This window comes from Trichinella spiralis, assembly GCF_000181795.1.
Source record: "Trichinella spiralis strain ISS 195 chromosome Unknown Scfld9, whole genome shotgun sequence".
NCBI classification, from domain to species: Eukaryota; Metazoa; Nematoda; class Enoplea; order Trichinellida; family Trichinellidae; genus Trichinella; species Trichinella spiralis.
The window spans coordinates 6,288,173-6,300,685 of NW_003526948.1; the positions used below are offsets into that span (position 1 = coordinate 6,288,173).

The window sequence follows — 12,513 nt, forward strand, 5'->3', positions numbered from 1 at the left end:
GTAATGGACGTTGTTTGAAATCTTGTGCAATGGGATTTCAACACCTATGTGAATTCGTAAGACGTATCTGTCCTAGAGGCAGTTATGCAAATTCGCAATTGACGTAGTGCCGAGACTCTGTTTCGGTGCCAATCTAGTGGTGATCGTTACTCCCCCAAGAGGAACGGTAAGCGTTGCTATGCGTTTGTGTTATTGTCTCGCTGGCTCTGACACTTGGCCAATGATTGACATCAGATTTGCCGTCACACCTTTAACTAGTTCATTTGGCGTTGCACCTTTCATCAGTTTAAGCATAATACATTTAAAATCAATCACCATCTACATTTTTCCCCTATAACCATGCTAAGCAGTTTCAATTTATTAAAATTTTAGAAATTAATTTATTCATTTAATAGCTTAAATGATAAATAAAATATAATTATAAAAATATAAAATAAAAAATAATAATTATAAAAATATAAAATATAAAAAAGATAGAGAGAGAGAGTGAGTGAGTTAGATAGCGAGAAATACAAAGAGAGAGTTAGATAGAGAGAGTTAGACAGAGTTAGACAGAGAGTGAGTTGGACACTGATTTATAAGAGCATATACAAGAAGAATGCGTGCATCGAAAAAAGATGAAGTTAAGATAAGTGGCGAGTTCAGAAATTATTATTATCATATAGAAATACACCACACAAGACAACAGGACGATCTCCGGCAGAATTACAGGTGGGAAAAAGATTACCGGCACTGTTAGACCGAACTAAGCCGGATTTGAACACCCAAAGAGATATCGAAATATGGAAGCAGAAAATGTATCACGATAGGAAGAGCAAGAGCAGAGAATTCAGGATAGGAGAAGAATTGTGGGTAAAGAATGAGCTGAATAAAGGATGGAGCCCAGGAATCATAGATCATCAGACAGCAGAATTGTCTTATGAAGTACTCGTGGCAGGAGAAAGAAACCGGAAGCATGCGGATCAACTAACGAAGCGGAATGGCGCTATGGATGAGCCAAACCGATCCGAGGAGAATGACACAGGCAGCAAAGTAGCACTTTAAACGAAGAAAGTCTGAGCCGCAGCAGTTGCAAGCGCTACACTCCGGAAAAATGGCAAGAATACATAATATTGCCAACTCAAGAAAAGGTGAAGCGAGAAAGAAGATGTAGCATAGGTACTTAATCTGTTAAAAAAATAAGAACTTCCCATGAATATCCGATAAATACAGTAGGGATCTTGTTGTGCTTCTTTGGTGTGTGTGTGTGTGTATGTATGTCTGTCTGTTGTAGTAACGTACTTGATTTAGAAGTGACCTAGATCTTACAATTTTCTGTGTTTTTTATTTTTTAGGAAAACGCTACAATATGAGTTGTTGTGAATAACAATATTTGCACAGTTTTTGTGATCGTCAATCGACACGATCTTCAATTTTCAATTGAACTTATTGTGAACAAATTGAACTTGATTTTTTTAAATATAGGTTGGTAATTCGAAAAATTTGCAAATAATTTTGAAAATTGTAAAAATACGTTTAATACTGTTGTTTTTATTTTTTTTATACCAATAAACATTGAAGACAAATCATATTTTTTCAAAATCATGTAATTTGAATTTAGCAAAAATGTTTAAACTTGTGAAAGGAACTTTAAACAATGAACTTTAAAAGGCTCTTTAAAATGTATCTTACATTTTAAAGTGTCTTCATTATAAATGGCATGATATAAGAAGATTTCATTATTTTCTCGTTTTGACTGCGATGAAGTGTCTTTTTTGCCTAAGTTCTCTCCGATCAAATTTGGTAAGTAGTATTTTTAGATATCTTGATGAATTAATAATCATGGTTACTGAGAGAAAGAAATTATTCCAATTCTAATTTATTAATTTCTTTGTTGATTGACCTGAATTTGTTCTACAGTGCAATTTTAGTATAAATGTACTTATAAAAAACTAGGCATTTTTTCAAAACCGCTGAATATTTATATTTTTCTAAAGCTTTACTTCAGTTGAATTTCTGATGGTAAACTTTTATTTGATTAGAAGCGAAACATTTATTGTTTAATAAAGTCTCGTTAATACTTTCATCAGTTTCTGATGCAGTTTATTTTATTCATCTAGAAATCATCACATATCTGATATTTAAACAGAATATTTTTAGACTGTGCTGATGGCGGTGACTAAAGTTTCACTGGTCGTGTCAGTAATCTGTTTACTTATGGGAGGAAGTGCTGATGGAGGTTGCCCGGTTTCCAGCAGGTGGGATAATTATGGAGGAAGAAAATTAGATGATGGCGGATGCCTAACAGTAGTCGATATGTTCGAAGTGAAAAAATTCTATGGACAAGTCACTATCGAGGATTTACATCGATTCTGTGCGAGTTCCTTCAAAGGCGGAAAACTACTGTCTTTCACTGATTCTCAGAAATTGCAAATGCTTGATGGTGTCAATTTTAAACAAGCTGTAGCATCGAATATTCTAATACATCCTGGGGTCCGAATCTTTGAAAACAATATTACAGTGAAGCAAAATGTTCATGTTGAAAAGTGCGGGCAAACCGAGAGACTATCATGTGATGGTTATCCGTATGAATACATATCTAACGGAAATGGTACAGTTGACGGTATGTTGTTTAAATGTGCGGAGAAGGGGTGTTGTAATAATACTGATTGTGATGAAAGAGTTTCCGTGCTCACATATGAAAGCACACTTCTTGCTAATTTTGCTGACTTGTCGCACGGCAGTTATTGCCGATGTTTACTTTTAAATTCAACATTCTTAACATGGAATTTATCAAACGACCATATATACGATTGTGATGACATGAAATGTAATGTATTTATTTGTCAGAACGACGAATACGCGGATTGCAACGAAACTAGAGTTGAAAACTGTACTTATTTATTGGAAGCCGGAGATTGTAAAGAATTCACTTACGAAGTGATATCTGAAAAAGAACATCCCTATGGAAGGGACTGTGAAGAACGAAATTACGGAGAATCATGTTTGTGCCCTTGCGCAGGAACATGGACTGAGTGGTCCATTGTATCACAAACGTGTGGTAAAGTTGTTTCCAATAGGTATCGTCCTACGCTGGATATGGTATCAGAAAATAAAAGTTGCGATGGAGCGGAAGATTCATGTTGCAAGGAGACCAAAGAGGACTTTGTAGTTTGCGATCACTACAAGTATACTAGGATTGAATATGAAACGTTCAAAGAGAAATGCGAACGGCAAAAGGGACAGGTGAAAGCGACAGAAATTGAGCTTGTATGCGTTTGTTTGCGTAGTGAGCAGTTTGGAGAATTTTGTGAAGAAAGTAATACTTTAAAAAAATTGCATATATTATCAGTGTAAAGTTTTTAATGGAGGATTTTAAGTTTTGAATTAATTTTTATTTTGACTGTTGTTAAAGTAGCGAGTTTAATCTGTAATTTAATGTTTCAGCTGCAGATTTATGCAGTGAGCGCAAATGGTGTCTAAATGGAGGCACCTGCCGCAACTACAGAGGGAATTATAGATGTCATTGTACCAACGGTTTTTCAGGAATGAACTGCACCGATGGTAATTACGTCATTTTTTATTTTACTTTTTATTGTAATTAATATCAGCAATGAGCGAATATGCACTTCCTTTCTACACTGTACATCCCTCTGAATATGCTGTTTACATTGATTTCAAACCTATATTTCAGTTGTCGAAGTGTGTCAATCAAATGAGCAGTGCCTAAATGAAGGAGTTTGCGTTTTGCTTCAATCAGGCAATGTATGTGAATGTGATGATCAGTTTTTTGGTACTAACTGCGAACTGAGTAAGTTACTTGATTGAGCAGTATATTTTTATTTCTTTCATAAATTGTTTTCTGATCATTATATTTAAAGGAAGTGTTTAATAGTAAGTGTAATTTGTGCATTTTTTTTGACATTTACAGAAATTGGCAGCTGTGAAAAAGCACTTTGTCAAAATGATGCAGCATGTCTTCAAGTCACGAACAATGCATATAGATGTGATTGCTCCTATAAATACGAAGGAACGTTTTGTGAAAAAAGTAAGTTTAATTCATGCAAAACCAAGGGAATTTGCAAATATTATTCAATTTCAGAATTGTCTACTGTGGAGATTTATATTCGGCTAATAACAAATAGCCTTGCTTTCCAAATGGCCCTAATTATCATTGTGCTGATAATAATTGTGTTTGGCTGCTCCTTATTAATTATGGTAATATTTCTGTTCTATTTATTAGATTTTTGCGAAGCGGACTGCATTTAGCAATTTCATTGTAATATCCGTTTTAGCTGAAAATTTATAAATCGAAAAGGTGTCTTGAATGTTTGTTTCATTCTGTAAATAATTCATAAACTTTGCTTCTTTTTACATGATTTTCTGAATTTCTTGAACAGTTTTCAATTTATTAAGCAGATGAATGTAAACCCGTATTTATAGTAATTTTGTATATATCTTAAACTATACATTTTTATTAAACTTAACGTTTATTGTGATTATTTGGCATTGCAGGCTATTCGTGGGCATCATATCCGCAAAGAAACTTCTTTTGAAAGAGTGCTTAGAACAGGGCTAGAGTAAAAACTTACAAATCATTGGAATAATGCTTATAAATTTTATTCTACGTTTATTGTAGAAAGAGAAGAGCTGTGATTGCTCAATACGATGCTAAACATAAATTTGGTAATGAAAAAGGTACAACACAGAAGTCGAGCAGCTCTGCCGTTGGGTAAGAAATTACAAATCATACGAATTATGCTCACTGTGCCTCATTTTACATGTATTTAAGGCAGGAGGTGCATTTTGGAAAATTTCGAATATGGAGTAAATTATCGGTTCGATCATCAGATTCCGAAGCAGCCAGTGGGTATGAAATTAGAAATATAATAGAAATAGTGTATGTAAAATTAATTTTGCATGTACTTTAGCTCAAGGAAAAAATCAAAAAGCAAGAAAGTCAGGGTCTCACATCGGGATGCCAGTAGGCGGATGAAATTGAAGGGAAGGAAGAGCAGAAGCCGACGTTCTCGTTCACAATCAAATTCACGTCATCGATCGCGTTCGCGATCGCGATCTCGTTCGCGATCGCGATCTCGTTCGAATTCTGCTTCTCGAAAAGTTTAGAACGTTTCTTTTTATAACACAACTGATTTGTGTTATTCTAACTATCACCTTGCACTCATAGTTAAATTATTCTTCTATAATTTATTATTATTATTATTATTATTATTATTACTGCTGAAAATTATCTACCGACAGCATAAAATTGCTTTTCATTGCTGAATGCATTGTTTGAAAAGAAATAGAATGCTGTGATTTAATTTCATTGTTTAATGTCAGTTATGAGATAAGATTTTTCAACAAACGTTTACTTTAAAAAATTGTTTCCAAATCACATAATCCAATAAATAAATAAATAAATACATGATGCAATTATTGTTTCATTCATGGTTTGCAATGGCTGGGCTCTTTAATATCCAATGCGCTTTGCACGATCCTAATTGCCATGTTTTTCATTGATTACGCTCTGATTCGTATCACATGTGTGGCTATTTGATTGTACTTTTACTGAGTAACAACGATGCAATGGCAATTTGCATAATTAGTATAATATTTAATCGCCCAGGGTAAAAGTTCATTACAAATGCTAGGAAAATAAATTAATTCACTATTGATGTCAAATTATTAGGCACATGCGCAGTATTTGTTCGAATCTGTAGAGGAATCCACCAGTAAGTACAGAGGAACTTATTCCATACTTGTCATAAACTGCGACGTATTGTAAAATAATTATGTGATCACAGCAAGCAATTCTGTGCCAATTAAAGGTATGTAAATTTTCAATAGCCCGCAATTGATGATTTTTTGAGAAATTTGATAGAGTTGCCAGTTTAAGAATTTGACATTTATAGAAGAGAATAATTGGCATATTGCACGAAAATAGCTTTCCAATTTGACATTTTTGAATAATTCTTATCTGTGAATTGTATTCAATTAAAAAATTCAGGGAACAAAGGTTTTAAATTTTGAAATTATCTTGTTTGCAAAAATGAAAATCAGGAACAATTCTTATCAAAATAAATTCCTTTTTTCAGGGGGAAAACATTGATAGTCCCGTTGGCAAAATTAATGAAACCAATCCATAAGCACATTAATTTGACTTTTATTTTTCATTTCTTTTTGTTTCGACTCCGTTAAAATCCTACTTCAGTTTCACTTTTTTTTTGGCATATCTCAACAAATATATAATCAGGAGCGGTCCGGATAAATTTATAATAGTTGGCGAATAGTGCTCTATTGATATAAATTAATTGCTTTAATTTTGAAAGAAAATTTTTTTTCAAAAATTTAAAATTTTATGGGCTATATAGACTTGCTTGTTTTTGCGAAAATCGGCGGAAACTTGCTTTTTAAAATTTGGACTCTTTTTATTGTTATAGTTTTATATTAATAAGAGATTGTGTTTTGGAGAATTTTTCCCGAAACTGCTTGGTACGTTTAAGGATGCTGTGAGCGATAAAGAAACGTTTGGAACAAATTTTATGTGAAGAAGATACTTCTCTCTGTTCGATTATTTAAACATTTACGATAAACCTAAATAAATTCATTTTCCTTGCATACTGATTTACTCTCTATGTTTTATTGCTCTTCTTTTCCTTCCCACTTATACCACATTTTTCTGCCTTCGCTGTTTTTTGAAAAATAGCCAAAAATATTTTACATAAATTTCCACTTTTTGTGAGTAGTAGATGTTGGCAGTAATAAATGACACTGTTATGAATAGTTTCAACGTACACTGCCCAGTAGTTTTTGCATAAATTGCTTCTAAATTTACCGCATTTCACCTACCATAATATGCAGGAAAGTTGAAAATCTGTAACTTCCTAGAAATGCAACTAGTATACGTAATTTTTAACAAACGTAGCACTTTTGGCATTTGATTTGGGTATGCATTTAAATTTAACAACATCGACTATTACCCGATCGTGTCTTTACTCCTACGGATATTCACCATTTAACCAATTCCCTAAGCCAGCAGAGAACGAAGCTTTACTGCAGTAAAATATCTAAAAAGCTATTTCTGCACTACCATGACAATAGAACAATGTGGACTACATTCATTTTGACTTTTCCACTGATACTCACCTGATAATAGAAATGTTCAGTTCCAAACGGAATCGAAATTTGTCGTTGATTTGAAATACAATTAAAATATTAATTTGAAAGTTATTCTATCATTTAATTGAGATTCCAATTTTGTTTAAATGAAAAAATGGCACTATTTTGTTCCTCATCAGACTGTCATGTATAATAATACCTGTACATGATAAATCTTTTGTATACTACATTTGCCCCTTTTTATAAATTCATCGCCTCTGTATATTTTACATTAAATGAAGGAATATAATTTTTGTTTCAAAACTATAAATATGCACTTTTAGTTGTACAGTACTTGTTATTTGAGTAAACAGGACTTGTTGTATTTGAAAAGAGTAAAGTAATAAAGGTCAATTTTACGATAAATGATGGATTTATCCATGCATTAGATATATATAGCAGAGAAGAAAATTGTAAGAAAAGAAGAATAAAAAGAAAGTACTGCAATTTGAATGCTTTCATGGCAAGTTTATGCAAATAGAGCAGTTTAAGAAGTATGTATGGATGAAGAAATTGAGAAAATGAACTCTGCAAAATATTTGAATAACAATTAGAAACGATTTGCCATACTCAATTAAGTGTTCAATTTCAATTTTGCAGTTATCAAATTTGAATTAAAAAATAACTTCCACTCTAAATAATTTAACATTATGAGTGTTACTTTAAACACGTCAGTGCTGACGTGTCACTTTAAATCTCAAATTGTTTAAACTTTATAGCGCCACTTACATGTTGTATGTGAGAGCCGCGTTTTATTGTTCTTATCAAAGTTCAAGCTTGATAGCTGCATTAAATTATGATGTGGAAAAAAGGTGTTTTCGCGCTGGTTTTGTTTGCCGCATTGTTCGAGTTGGTCGCATTTCTATATATGCTTTACAAAGCAATAAAGTTGAAGAAGGAGAAAACTAAAAAGAAGATCAAGCAGACAAAGCACAAAGTGAATAAATTCCTTGACTTGCTACCACCACCGGGACAGACGGCGCCGTTGAACAGCAAAATCCTTCAACAAATGCTTGATCAATCATCATAAAAGCTGATTCGATCAACAGCTATTTCTCGTTCTACTGAATTTATTTTCTACCAAATTCATGCTTCAGCAACCTGATCCAGCAGCAGTTTTTTTAAAATTTGCTTTCATAAATAATTTCAATAGAAATGCTGTTATTTGTTTTAATGTTAAAAATTCTTGAAAATAAAATTTACTATATTTTGTTTTGTTTTGTTTTCAAATAGATTTAATGAGAATTTTCAAATTTGTAAGCACTGCTATATATATTTTTGCCTTAAAATCAACAATTTTTGTGGTTACGGTTTAAAAATGAAAATCCAGCCGTTGAAACGGCAGGAAATCAGAAAAAATTGTTACACAGCTTAATCATTTCCTTGCTGGCGCTGCTTTGATAATTTATTTTTGAAATTCAGCTGCTGCTGACAATTCTTTTTTCTGCATAAAATGCAACCTGACGAACACACACGTTTTCATGTGTCAAAATATAATTCCATTTCTCATCAACGGAATTCAATATAAAATTTGAATTACTGTATTACATTTTTAATTTAATTATCAGCACTACAGAAGCATTTCTTTGATGAAAATTTGCATATTAGAAATATCACTGAATACAGTATGACATTAAGCTTTATGATAATTTTGTATAGAGACTATTATGCAATCGACGTGCAAAAACAGATAGACAGTTAAATGTTTTGGACTGTTTTTCGATAAGATGATGGCATTTGTGTTTAGGTGATGTTAAAATTTTGTTCGCTTCATTTTTGATAGTCATTAACAATTGTCTTTTATCTGCCTTTTGGGGCAAGCAAATTTCCTTTCTGTTAATATTTTATCGTGCTGAGCTATTTGATAGTTGTCTGAAACGTTCAGTAATTCAGCTTCAGGGATAGCAGAGGTTAGTAAACGCTTCTCTCAATTATGTGATTGACGGAAGAATGAGTTTTTCACATTTTCCATATGCAGCTGATTGAAGCTGAACTCAAGCACCACAAGTGACGTGTATTCTCGACAAGCAAAATGGTAATGTATTTTGTTAAAAATATTGGATTGATTTCTCATCATGCTTGTGGCAACGCTTTACGGCATGGATAGTTGTATGGCAGCACTCTGTATTCTTGCATTAAATGAAACTTAATTGTTTTCTGTGGAATGTATTTCTTTTTTGAAAAAGCCATTTTTTCAATCTGAAATACGAATCATTAAAAAATAATTTCTTATTTCTGAATAATTTTTCACAAGGGTTTAGATATTCTTATTTAGGCAGTTTAAAGTGCACTTGGCTTGTACTATAACTAAATAGTAGATTTTCCTTCATCAGACTTTAAAATACGAAATGATAAATAATGCTAGTGTTTTGATAATTTGCGCAAACATTGATATTTTATGACTATCTTTTCAGTGATTTTTACTTTAGCACGTTATATGACAGTTTTGAACTTTGAAGATACACGATTTGCCGATTATAATGGTTAATAGAAATATTTGATTGTTTCATCAACTCGAATTATGTTATCTGAAGGCAAATTGAAATGAAGCTTGTTTCGCTGACATTGAAATGTATTTGTGAAATCTCGCTATTTGTTTGCTTTTCAGCTAACAAACACCAAAATTATGTCGGCCCAGCGGAGTGAACAATGAAAGTAGTACTTGTTCACCAATTAATTTCATGGAGAATTCTATGCAAGTGCTATGCAATCACTTTTGCGTCATTCGTAGAAATAATTTTTGGCTAACGGTATGCTGAGAATGAATGGCGTTGCGTTCCCAATGGAAAGACAGTCGTAGGCCCTTAAATTATATATGATTTTTTGTTCATTTTATTATAATTTCTTGAAATTTTTTGTCGTGGTTTGGAATTGCATATAAAGAAGGATGGATGTCAACCAAAAGGAGACGCTAATTTAGTTAAGTCTCACTTTTCTTCACTTATTTTATAATTGCTCTAAATATAGCTAAAAATTCATATTGTGTGCATAATCAAGCAATGCTGTCTCATCAGGAAAGGAAGTGCATTTGTGGTGGCTACTGGAAAATTAATTGTATCTGTTAATCAATTTGACCTTTTGGTTGGGCTGACGTGGGAAAGTGAAGCTTGGCAGAAAATCATCGGATGTCGCTTTGTGCAAACAAGCACAAAAGGCAAAAATCCCAAACGACATTAAAAAATATCTGGAATTCAGGCATGAATCACAATGCAATAAATTAAAAGTATATGAGAATCTGCAGGTATTAATACAACTAATTATAGCCGGCTTGGATGCACCACAGCTTCAGTGTTGTTAGTGAAATAAATAGAAGTCTCATTTCACATTAATGACGTCATTCCAGCGGTCAATTTTATTATACATGAGCACAGAATGCAAAGCATAAAAAGGAAATAGAAGAGATAAAATGAGGATAAATAAAAACACCTTTTAATATGAAGTTACAGTATACTTCCAAAATAAAATCACGGAAAGATAATTAATATTTGAAAATACAGTAATATACATTATTTAAATTGTCAAATTAATGATAAGAAGGTTACTAAGAAATACACAAATAAGAGAAATGCAAAGTTGTATCCATAGTTATTATTTTATTACAATGCTGTTCGACAAATGGTGGCGGTGCGTAACCAAAGTGCAAGTGCAAGAAGCGACATTCAGGTGAAAATTTAATGGTGAAACTTATTTTCCTGATACATTGCTATGAATGCGTATATATTTAAGTATTTAAGCGATTTTCAATTTGAAGATGCGTAAAACTTAAAATAATTTGAAAGCAGAATTCTCATTTACACATAGTTGAACGTTAAAAGTTTTGAACAAATTCATATTTCAATTTGCTATTTTAGGTAATCGTCTAGATTTAATTGGAGAAGACGATAAAATTTTCAATTTACACTTGCTTATGGCATTCAATTTCATTCTGATCTGAGCAGGTCGAATATCACTAAGCGTATAGTGTTATCTACTATGCAAGACAGAAAAATACCGTTTTCATACAGAAATTGTTTTCAATTTAATTTTATTATCACTTTATATTGTTTTCTCAATTTTGCACCGTGAAGACATTAGATAAATCAAAATATTTATCTAGATAATTTTGCTTGTCATAGGGGGCAACCAGTGTGCCAAATCATTGTTTATTTTTTGTTCAAATTATGTTCTAATTCATATTTGAGTAGCATATCCAACTTACTTAAATCGGCGTTGACTGCTACGTGCGCAGTGTCTGTCTTTTATGCAAATTGGCTGTTTGAAAATTAACCTCATATTAGCAGTGCGTAAGTTAAATTGACTTTGTTGACTAGCAGAAGCATCGACAGTGATGTTTGCTTAATCTATTTCTGCTTTAACTACTGAGTAAGGTGTATTATTGGATATAGAAGAATCTTATCTTTTCAAACAAAGGCGTGGTGCAGTTTCAATTGAAATTTGCATACAATTTCAATTTGTTTGCTTTTGAGCTTATGCGTGGCTTCCATAATATTTGTTCAACGAAATGAAATACGTTTCATACTTGTTAATCAATAGAAATGAACTTTATGTAAATTTTCCTGAGGCTACTATTAGCTGCTCTAGAAACTCATTTGAAATGATTGTAGGCGAACGATGTGCGGCGAATGAACAATGGCGTTTTCAATACGATGATGGACGAAGAAGAACAATAAAAACGGCTTTGTTTTTTATTTATTATAACATTATTTCATTGAATTAATTCTTCTGCATTTAGATACAGAAGAATAGAAGATGAAAGTGGACGTCCAAGAGGACGAGGGTAAGTTCGGTAAGTATAATTCTTTGAGTTAGGCTAATTAGTTAAAGTTCACTGAGGAGTTCTTGAGTCTGTAATTTATATAAACTCGAGCTGTAAGTTATCGAGCATTTAATTCAGATGTTTGTTAATTAGAGTAACCGGATGTAGATCATGAGTATTATTATAATTAATTTGAGTGGCTTTCCGCATTTGAACATTTTTCACGTCCCATGCCTTGTCGAGTTGAGTTTAGGGTTCATTTGCGGAAAGTGAAATGGTTGAATAATTTGTCGATCATTTTAAAGGACAAATTTTGAGCATAGTGAGTTTGTAGCACTGCTATAGTTTGAGTATTAGAATAAGTAAATGTTTGAGAATAGCAGTGCAAGGATAGGAGGAACGTGAGATAGGGTGGTGTGCAGGAGTTCGACGGGTTACACTGCACGACGCGACCCTAACCGTATCAAATGATCAAAGTCCATATTTTCAAAGCTCACCTCTTCCTCTCCCGGTTGCGGTACCAGAGGCCTGCCGCCTTGCTCGGATCCCAGCAATGGGATCTCAAGCAAGGTTTTTTTTCAGCCCGACCGCCCCCGCGCCGCCCCCCGCCCTCCTGC

The 12,513-nt window shown here is 33.0% G+C and overlaps 3 protein-coding genes across 3 annotated transcripts; all 3 read left to right on the plus strand.

The window, feature by feature from the left end:
- The first annotated feature begins 598 nt into the window (after positions 1–598).
- Positions 599–1,044, plus strand: Tsp_10621 (conserved hypothetical protein). The gene is made up of 2 exons (XM_003372326.1): positions 599–639; positions 666–1,044. The coding sequence occupies exons 1-2, from the start codon at positions 599–601 to the stop codon at positions 1,042–1,044; spliced, it is 420 nt and encodes a 139-aa protein (XP_003372374.1).
- Positions 1,045–1,740: 696 nt separating this feature from the next.
- On the plus strand, positions 1,741–5,106 carry Tsp_10620 (conserved hypothetical protein). Its single transcript, XM_003372327.1, is given in 10 exon segments — positions 1,741–1,782; positions 2,140–2,814; positions 2,830–3,298; positions 3,427–3,543; positions 3,674–3,744; positions 3,911–4,027; positions 4,495–4,559; positions 4,619–4,711; positions 4,772–4,849; positions 4,911–5,106. The coding sequence occupies 10 exon segments, from the start codon at positions 1,741–1,743 to the stop codon at positions 5,104–5,106; spliced, it is 1,923 nt and encodes a 640-aa protein (XP_003372375.1).
- A 6,628-nt stretch (positions 5,107–11,734) lies between these two features.
- Tsp_10619 (hypothetical protein) lies at positions 11,735–12,466 on the plus strand (the record flags this gene model as incomplete). The annotated part of the gene is made up of 5 exons (XM_003372328.1): positions 11,735–11,820; positions 11,873–11,917; positions 12,035–12,050; positions 12,094–12,150; positions 12,291–12,466. Coding segments are annotated over exons 1-5 (380 nt in total), but the record flags the coding sequence as incomplete, so codon positions are not given.
- Positions 12,467–12,513: the final 47 nt, after the last annotated feature.

Excerpts from the sequence above, each read along its gene's own strand:
- Tsp_10621 (XM_003372326.1), top strand. The coding sequence starts at position 599 with ATGCGTGCATCGAAAAAAGATGAAGTTAAGATAAGTGGCGA. Across the intron at positions 640-665 it reads GAAGTTAAGATAAGTGGCGA|AAATACACCACACAAGACAA; the intron begins GTTCAGAAATTA and ends ATTATCATATAG.
- Tsp_10620 (XM_003372327.1), top strand. The coding sequence starts at position 1,741 with ATGAAGTGTCTTTTTTGCCTAAGTTCTCTCCGATCAAATTTG. Across the intron at positions 1,783-2,139 it reads GTTCTCTCCGATCAAATTTG|ACTGTGCTGATGGCGGTGAC; the intron begins GTAAGTAGTATT and ends GAATATTTTTAG. Across the intron at positions 4,850-4,910 it reads GATTCCGAAGCAGCCAGTGG|CTCAAGGAAAAAATCAAAAA; the intron begins GTATGAAATTAG and ends CATGTACTTTAG.